Raw genomic sequence first — 10,000 nt, 5'->3', positions numbered from 1 at the left:
TTCGTTTGTGTTGTTTTTGTCATTCGCACGTGCCTTATTATGAAATCGATACGATTCTCAGTCAATGCAGAGAGAAGACAAAATACTAGAAAATGGCGTAAATAGTGGAATAATAAACCCCTTATTCAAAGGTCTAACATATAATACGTGCGGACATTTTGCTCGTCGCTAGTACTATGCAACTCGCAGAATATCCACATGTTAAACCATTCAATAAGGTGTGTGTATTTCTGGGCAACTCAGTGATGCTTATGTTGTGGAGCATTTCTGAACATCAGCGGACACCCTGGAGAACCAGCTTCGGATGTGCGCCTCACCGCAAATTTGACGCACGCAGATTTTGATAAGGGTCTCTAAGTGTCCCGTTAAGTCTAAGAGTCAACAAATTACTATGTATTTACAACAATCCAAAAAAAAAAATGCTTACCGGACAAAAAGGTACGATATATTGACTTTGCGGTTCGACAAATCAAGGTCGAATTTTTCTCCGTTTTAAAGATAAGGTAAAGGACATTCTTAAGCGTGGTCCTTGAATCATGGAAGGACAACGTTAACAATCGTAGTGCCTGGCGGAAACTGGCAGCAGTCTAGGTGTGTAAGGTTAGGCTTAGGGGTAGAGGGTGACTTTGTCACACCGGAGAGCAAGTTGTCATTCACACTTCCACAGAGCAGATCTTCAATTGATAGCGTGCACATCCACACCACCGGAAATATCATCCAATACTGAATGAATGAATGAATGAATGAATGAAAACTTTATTTTAAAACACGGTAAAAATATCAGTATGACAATAGAAAACAAATAAGAAATTGATCTTAAGTAAAATTTTCTATTAACTGGTTTACATATTTGCCGTGTGGGAGTCCGATACAGAGAGCCATTTATCAATTCTTCTCTTGAAGTTGCGTAGAGATTTTGTATTTCGGATATCCTCAGGAAGATCGTTCCAAAGAGAAGCTCCGCTATAACTGAAGCTACGCTTCAGGTAGTCAGTTCTTGGTTTCGGCAAGTACAATTTTTGACTTGCGTCTCGAAGATCAAAGGACAGAGCTCTCGGAGTGAACATGTTACAAAGATAATTTGGGGCAAGCTTATTAACGCATTTGCACATTAAATTTGCCTTTTGCTTCGTCCTTCTAACTGACAAGTTATCCCAGCTGAGGGAGTTGAGAAGATAGTTAGACTCATCGCGAACAGCTTATTTTACGTTTCTCTTACCTCTTTACATCCTGGACTTTAAGACTAGGAATGTATCTTTGTAGTTGCTTGACTTGAGCTGATATGAAAATTCCTCTGTAATATTCCCCATGCAACTCCAAACGTAAAATACTGCAACATCAGCTTTCTTAGCCCGCTGAAACAATCAGTAAGAAGACATTCAAGTCCTCCCCGTAACCACTGTTACGACCATTAATCTTAACTTAAACTGAAATAGTGTTTTCATTAGAGTGAGGCAGCCGTATTTCTGACCACTTTTCCGTTCATGTGCAAGATCGGGGACAGAGTCGCAAATTATGTATTTCAAATAATGTATGATGTACGAGTATCATTTAACACAAAGATGGCCTTTCGGCAAAGCAACATACCGGTATCCCAATGCATCTATCAAGTGTGAGAAATTTACATCTGTGAGTTTGTATCCTTCCCTTGCGAACGCCAATACTTCATTGGGGCCAAGCCAAACGCTGCCATCAATACGCGGGGTGAAATGGACCCCAAGAAAAGGAAAGTTAGGGTCTGGAACCTAGCGTGAGGAGAAGCAACGTAAGTAATTTACACTTCAGGAGATTCCTTGATAACAGAAGCTAAGATAATGTTTCGTCCAAGGACCAGGACCTTGAAAGGGCCAGTTGTTACCAAAAAGAGGGGCAAGTATTAAATGTCTGTTTCCTCAGTGTAGTTTAATATTTTATATAATAACCGTGTCTTAGAAGCTTAAGGTGATACCCTGGTTTTTCATTGCGCAACTCTACTGCGCATAATTTCTGGCGTCATTAGCGCGCACATTAGCTCGCGCACACTGATAAAATGGCGGATTCTTATTGACGCCAAGCTTAGTTGGTCAAGGAATGTTTATTTTCTCCTGAACGAGTACGGTGACCCCCAATTTTCATTTCATATTTTTTCTGAGAACGATATCTTCATGGAGTAGTAAAAAATACTAGTAAATTTTTGTTAATTTCATAAAAATGTACGGAAGGAGCATTACAAGTGAAACAGCCCACATTTAAGTTAAGTATACTCTAGGGTGTTAATTACTCACAAAGGCATTCAAATACATTTTTCAGGTTTGTACGCAAATTAACCATAGAATGAGACCAGGCTCTGCGTTCTACCATGGATTACATTTGGTTGTGTTTAATACTAGCCTCACATGATATTCAGATATAACAGTTATGCCCCAATCTCGCAATCCTTTCCCCGGGATACTTTACACCATGAGCAGTCTCTCTCTAATTTTTATAAAATCCGTGGAACGGACGTGATTCCTTGCGGCGCATATTTTCACGGACCACGACGGATTCGCAGTCTGGGGCAAGTTAAATGAGCCACGTAACGCGCTAGCCGTACTTTTATCTTTCCCGCATATCATGATGAATACTCACAACTAAACTATTGTTCGGGTAACTGAAAACACTTTATTTCATATTTAAAACATGTCTGGTGTATTCGTCAAAACATCTGGTGTACTCAAAGAAAGACAATTATTTCTTTCTTAAAACCAGACAATACTTTTGCTAATACATTTCTTGTTCCTTTAAGTCATACATTGACATCTCTTCACGCTTTTGGAAAATGTTTGACCCACGCGCTCGCGTCCAGATTTCGCCAATCGGTATCCAAGAGGGAAGATACTCGAAAGATACTTGCTTCCAAATAATCAAACACCGTCTCCCGCTCGTGGCAAATACCCCTGATTTCCACTAGCTTCTCCATTTATTTGTATCTTGAACGTCGGATTGTCTACGCTGGAATATGGCGCCATAATATTTATCAACATGCAATGAGCCGCGGTTTCGTGAAGCTTCGAATCACCCACAATTTGCGGAGGCAATTGGGGTTTCAACGAGCTCTGAAGAGAGTTCCCGGTCTCTGAGAGTTGATTTACACGGTACGGTTTTTGACGCACGCGATAAGCTTAGGACAGGCCTACAACTCGTTTACGATTGTCGCGTACGCTGCGACAATCGTAAGTCATGTCCTACGCCTGTCGTAAGCTTCATGTCGCACGCGCCAAAAATCGACCCCAACTGGTTTATGTATTTGATAACCACGGCATGAGGTCGGCAAGTTGATCTGAAAACTGATACACTGCTATTAAAATCCGCGCTAGTTATGAATGTTTCGAGTGCGTGATTTCTCATAATGGTTTTTGTTTCGTATGACAGGTCTATTGTTATTCAGTGATGGGCTGAAAACAATAACTCACTCAAGGAGAACATGCCATTCTCAGACGAAACCACAACTACCAATTTTCAAACTTAAAGGGATAAAGGTTCCTGTTGACCAAATTTCAAAATTGAAACTGCTTTTGATCCAGGTTAACCCCATCGACCATTTTCCGTGCGTGCAAATTGAGAAGACAATCAACATTTCCTGAAAATCGCTCCTGAAAATCAACTTCATACTAAAAATGATCGAATTTAGTCCATTTTCTTGAGGAAAGGGATAGCCCATATACCTGTCTCATATCATTCATATTAAGCGTAAATGACTTTGCACTTTGGGGAATAAAAGCATTGGCCCAACAGTTTACGGTATTATCTAAATTTAAAATACTACTCCAGCCAAATACTGAATCATATACTGAATATCAAATACTGAATGGACAATGAGATTGGGTCTGATGACTGCCGCAATGGGATTATTATATGACTACAATTGTAGTTCCGTGAGCGGGCAAGATGAACCAATTCCCGCGCTCCACCTTGCAAGCTCGGGATTCCATATGTTTTTTTTAATTTTTGTCAACAGCAAATCTGAGCTCGAGGGCTTCCAAGAGGGAGAAGCTTTTCGAAGCTTTCGTCAATGATCTCTGATAAACATGTTTATTCCGAAGCACGATACCCATCAAACAAAGATAAGAATAACGCCGCAAGACAAATTGATTATTCCATCATTCCGTACCAGGTTTTCTCTTCGTGGCACCAACGGCCGGTTGTCTTAAAATTTGTCGGAATTAGATAAAAAGGTTTCCAGAGTGCCTTGAAAGCCCGTTTAGTGACTGGGAAGCTGTCCTTCAAAATATTTATCTGTTCGTATGTTCTAGGGAAATGTAGAAATAACTTCTTCCGAAAGTTCTAGCATCCGTGACGGGTCTGATTAAAAACAATAATAACATTACGTTGTCGTCCTTTTTCCCCGAAAATTTTAAGGGAGGTTTGCTTAAGATACGATTCTCAAACAAACTCTGGCCAAAATGATAGAAGTTATGATAAATCTTCAAATTTTATTCCAATGTCACAGTTGACTCTGGCACAACTCACTAGCGTTCTTCAATGTGGTTTCGAAATTTCTGTGCACTCTTCACGCTCTTCACTACTTTTCCGAAAAGGAAAATAGGAAATCAGTTGAGAAAAGTGCCCAAAATCTTAGTGCGCCTCGAAAGAAGCCTGAGTTCGAATTTTCGAAAATGCTAACCTACCTTCTTCCAAACATATTTACCGAAATTACTCGTTAAGTGCCCCTGTTCTTTCACTGGATAAATCTCATAAAATATTGAAACTGTCGTCTTGTCAAAAGAGAGTTGTCTACTGCCACATGACATTGTCTTCTACTTGTCAAAAAAAACCTGTCTACTGGTCCTACTGCCTCGAGTCACCGCTACAATGTGTTGTTATTTGATTGGTAGGAATAGATGATTCAGCATTCCCAAAATAGAGCGCAGGAGACAAGAAAAATCTAGTTTGCAAAGACTAAATAAACTGCAGCACAAGTCTTAGAAATCATTTCATACTTGCATTTTTGTTTCCATTTCATAAAAGAGTTTCCTGAAAGCATCAGTGCATAATGGCATTCCAGCTAGCTCTGCTTTTTACCGCGATTCTTGTCGGGACATGTGCCAATACGTCTGTGCAACCAACAAAAAACCCTGGCGTGAGTATACCCCAGTGTAACGTGAACAACTTTTACGCCGGACCACACTGCTGTAAGAAGATCGAGCAGCAACTCACTGAAATCAAAGAAGCAATCGCTGCGCTCGAAACAAACCAAACTGGCGGCTCTTATGACAAAGGTTTGCAATTGTAAATTTTAAATACTTTGTTCACTTCTCAGACATTAGTGGTTCAAGTTTTCCCATCTGTTCCCTCCCAAAAAGCACTCAAATTGAGGTCAATCAATTGCTTCTAAAACATTTGCATGCCAGATGTGTATAGTAATTTCCTCTATGACGCCCATTCTTACTTTTTAGAGGCTAGAAATAAGAATGAAACCAAAACTCAACTGACGGAAATTCATTCTGCTTCTGTAATTTTCAGTCTTCAAGAACTGCGCCGATGTTTACAATTCAGGCGAAAAGATCAGTGGTGTGTACAAAATCGATCCCGATGGTTTGGGAGAATTTGAAGTGTACTGTGATCACAAAACGGCTGGCGGAGGGTGGACGGTCTTTCAAAAAAGACAAGACGGCTCCGTAGATTTCTTTCGCGCGTGGGACGCCTACAAACGCGGCTTTGGTAATCTGAATGGAGAGTTTTGGCTTGGACTGGACAAGATTCACCGCCTAACTGTAAGCAGCAGCAACAAGCTTCGCGTGGACTTGGAAGACATTCATGGAAATACAGCATTTGCTGAGTACAGTTCACTTACTGTGGCAAGCGAGCGAGCAAAATACCAGCTGAGTTTGGGGAAATATTCAGGTTTGCAAACTCTGGTGTTTAACAACCCTGTGTTAATTAAGATAGACACACTTTCTCATTTCAACTAGGTGTGATGTCAGAGAATTTTATCTCGCTTTGACTTACAGAATAAGTTGTATATGTAAGCCAACGAGTTAGCTAAAAAAAAGAATAAGAACACATCAAACTGAAAAACCTGGTAATTATTCCACTCATGTGGTGATAAACACGTTACATCGATTTCATATCGGTGGCAAGTAGAGACAACAAACAATCTCAAGTGCGTCTTAAGAATTTTTAGCATTTTAAAAAAGTTTTAAAACTGCTTCTTATTTTGATTGCTTAATTCGTTTTCTTTTCATTCAGGCACTGCAGGTGATTCCCTTGGCTATCACCGCGGCCAAGCATTCAGCACCAAGGATCGCGATAATGATAACAGTTCAAGCAACTGTGCGTCACGCCATAAAGGTGCCTGGTGGTACCACGGTTGTAACTACTCCAACCTGAATGGTCTGTATCTTAATGGCAAGACCGTTCCAACTGGAATGACCTGGTATCATTGGAAAAATAGTCACTACTCTGTCAAGCGGTCTGAGATGAAAATACGACCACAGAACTTTTAAGCCTCTGTGTCAATTGTATCACATGCCTGCCCGTTACTATCAATTGCTAACCAGGGGATGGATCTTATTGGTCATCAATGAATCGAGCTGCTTAACTCGCACAACCGCGTAAAACACTCAATAGGTTTCACAACAAGAGATTTCTTGTGATTACATATTAGTAGCATACCGTGCATGTTATTACCCGGTAGATGAAGATATATCAGTACTTGCTTAGTTTCACAAAAGCTGTAAGCAGCTGGGAATGCTTTAATAAAGTCCGCTAATGATGACCAATGATAATGTTGTTCTTCTTTTCTTGTCTGCATGATAGTTTTCACTCTTTTATTTTTCAAGAAAGAACAGTAAATTCTCTCAACAATTCACTGCCTTTTTGCCCTCTCAAGCCCTTTCCACTGAAAAACCCAAAGCAGCAACAATTTCAAACAAGAGAATATTGAAAGATATTAAGCTACCCCTTTACTTAGGATGACACTAAAATTTGCAATTGTCTGGTTAAAAGGAACTTGTACCCCTGATATTTGCTCGCCATTGGTAACTGGTTGACTATAACAGCCTACGGCTAAATTTTGCAATTGTCTCACTTCACTTCCCCAGCATCTCTAAATTCCAATTCGATCCTGATGAAGGAACTCTTTGAAAACCACTTCCGGGTGAGTGGAGCTTCCTGGGTAAATATCTCGAATTATTAATTATTATTCACTTAAACGAAACAAGCACCATGTTTACAGAAACTGATAAGGCAAATATTGATGGTAATTATGTATTCTGACTGTGACAAAGGGATATGATGGTTTCTGGGCCTCACTCAAGAGTCAGAATAGACTGCGAGCATTCCCTTTAAATCAGTCGAGCAGCCCGCTTTTCTGAGGCGGACTTGTTTTGTCACACAAACACAAAATGCTCTAGGGAGACTTGGGAAGAGGAGTCTTCTTCCCAAGCCTCCCTCGGTAATTTTAAGTTGTGTGACAAAACACGACCGCCTCAGAAAACCGGGCCGCCGACTGATTTGAAGGGACTCCTCGCAGTCTACTGTCAGAAGTTGCTGTACCACATTTGTCACATGACTTTGAATAGGGAGCCGAGATCCATTTTTCGTAGCTTCATGGTTAGAGTATTACAAAAGAGGTTCGGTTCAAATTCTGCCTGACGCTCCAATTTGTACCTTTGAATTTGCCTGTTGGCAGGCAACCATCATATGAACTTGTCAAGCGTACAATGCGCCATCACTATGAAAGAAAGGTAAATTAGTTGAAATGAGTTTTATAGACAAAAGATAGAAGTGATCTTCGCATTGATCCGGAAACTTTGATCAAACTGTCCAGATAAGTGCAAAGGTCACTTCTATCATTCGTCTATAACCTACAATTTAACTTTTAAATTTATTATTTATTAGTCCTTTCGCGAGAACAAATCGCCTAAAAAAGTTTTAGGATCACTTCTATCTTACCCATTCACTATCTTTGAATCCTTTTGATGATCCAGGGATAAACAGAAAAAAAATCCGAGTCATTAATTAAGATACTGTTTCACTCAAAGACAACAAGAGCAGTAGTCCAATTCATTTGCTAGAAGCTTTTAGCATACTACCTTCCATTCCACACCAAAAATTTTCAATTTGTGTTTCAAGAATTTAAATACCGACTTTTTGCTTAACTAGTACGATTCGTGGTTGTATGGTAAAGGTTTCTAGAAACCCAGCAAATAACATATATCTGAGGCTACTAAATTAACGAGTAGTTACACTGACTTACTAAAAATTGAAATTTAGAGATAATAGTTTTGTTAAATTCGTCATAATTTATCAGCGATAAAAGCTCTTCCACACTAAAGAACAACCAGGCATGGAGGCCAAAAAGTATTCAATCGACCTTACTGCCCTTTCCTGCTGATAGCCTGCAGTGCTGACGTATTTTGATGGGGATCGAAGGATAACGCCGCAATATTGGATAGTAAAAAGTGTTGGAGAGCTGGGGAGAGTGAAAAAAATGTTCTAGGGAAGAGGACGATCAATTCAAGCAAGCCTCTCCCTCAATTGAAGGATTATTCTTAATTGTCAATTTCTTCCAAATGAAGTATTCTGCTCATCCATGCATTATGACATCATTATGCGTTTCCTTGGTGTGCATGCGCAATAAACCACTCTTTGAAGACTATTGTTATGTTAATGAAGACAAGCTATATAACACGGAGTCAATACGACGAGCACCCTCTTCCTTTCTCGTGCAGTTCGAAGCAGGTAAACTACTCTAAAGATATTATTTTATTTTATCGTGTTCTTTGATACTTTGCCATTTCCAAGCTTTAGATATGGAAGGACATAAGGTCGACGACGATGTCGATCTTTCAAACGATGAAGAGCTGCCTTCCAATCGTTCGACAAAAGAGCCTAAAACAAGCTTCGCCACAGCTCAAGTGGAAGAGTTAGGACAAGCTTTGGGGTTTTCACAGCTCCACAGATCCTTGGAAAAGATCTCAACGTTCCTAGAGAGGAAGTTCAACGAGGACTCGGATGTTTTGGAGCAAAGTTCTGATAAAGAAACGACTTCATATTCTAAGCGCAAGGCTTCTAACTCAACGTCTTAACGGCCATCGAAGCGCGGAAAGTCTGAGCAGTGTAACTCAGCAACTCAAAAGTCTGAGCAATGTTCCTCAGCAAAGAAAAAGACAGAGCAGAGTGACTCGTCTTTTGACCCCTCTGTTAACGATCTTTTAGAATCCTCGGAAGATGAAGATCAAACGGACGAGTCAACAGAGGATTTGGGTATTTCAACATCCATTTTCAATGATGATGAATGTCTTGGCCCAAAGGTGTCAGATGCATTGGCCAAAAGAATTAATGAGGCTTTTTCCAAGAAGCCCATTGAGAGCAAATTCAAAGCGTTAGCTGAAAAGCATTGCTGCCCAGAGAACTGTAATTTGTTAACAGTACCAAGGGTTAATCCAGGAATCTGGAATGATCTCCCTAGGGCATCAAGAAAGCTTGATGTCGGGCTACAGGGAGCTCAGAAATTTGCATTCCACGCGGCTCAGGCAATTACATTAGCCGTTGAATCTCTAATTCAATGCAAGAAAGAAAAGACAGAGGTGGAACAGAAAGTATTGCTCGACTACCTGTGCGACTCTTTGTCTTTCATCGGCAATGCTTCTTTTCAAGTCTCACTGAAATGCAGAGGGCTCCTAAACCCGATTTATCAAAGAATTCTCGCTCTCTCTGTTCGCCGTCTACACCTCTGTCTCGCTTTCTTTTTGGAGATAAGTTAAGCAAAAGTGTAGAGGACATCACGAAAGCCAACAAGATCACGGCCAAAGTTATGCCCAAGAAATGGAAAACAAGTTCTGGCAATAGGCAAGACAACGTCCTTTTTTACGGGACCGCTCGACCGCATCACGCCGCAGGTCGTTACAACTACAGCTACAACAAGAGAGAGTTCTCCCTAGGGAAGCCAAGTCGCTACGACAAGGGCAAGGAGGACAAAGCGTAAATGTAAGTTACGTTGTAATTTAGCCAACTTTGTTGAGAACTGGTGTCAAAT

At 40.4% G+C, this 10,000-nt stretch overlaps 1 protein-coding gene and 1 pseudogene across 1 annotated transcript in view; one reads left to right on the top strand and one right to left on the bottom strand.

Annotated features, from left to right (window-relative positions):
• The window catches only part of LOC138025683 (L-2-hydroxyglutarate dehydrogenase, mitochondrial-like), a 5,597-nt gene extending 828 nt beyond the window's left edge, over positions 1-4,769 (bottom strand). Inside the window, exons 1-2 of the mRNA XM_068872860.1 lie at positions 4,647-4,769; positions 1,588-1,745 (exon numbers count right to left, since the gene is read on the bottom strand). Of these exons, the coding sequence (XP_068728961.1) occupies positions 1,588-1,745; positions 4,647-4,769 (281 nt within the window). The remainder of the gene's footprint in view (positions 1-1,587; positions 1,746-4,646) is intronic.
• Positions 4,770-5,011: 242 nt separating this feature from the next.
• Positions 5,012-6,464, top strand: LOC138025681 (microfibril-associated glycoprotein 4 pseudogene; annotated as a pseudogene).
• Positions 6,465-10,000: the final 3,536 nt, after the last annotated feature.

This window comes from Montipora capricornis, chromosome 12, assembly GCF_036669925.1.
Source record: "Montipora capricornis isolate CH-2021 chromosome 12, ASM3666992v2, whole genome shotgun sequence".
In the NCBI taxonomy this organism is placed as follows: domain Eukaryota; kingdom Metazoa; phylum Cnidaria; class Anthozoa; order Scleractinia; family Acroporidae; genus Montipora; species Montipora capricornis.
Note: the sequence above shows the minus strand (reverse complement) of the source record. Positions and strands in the feature narration are given on the sequence as shown.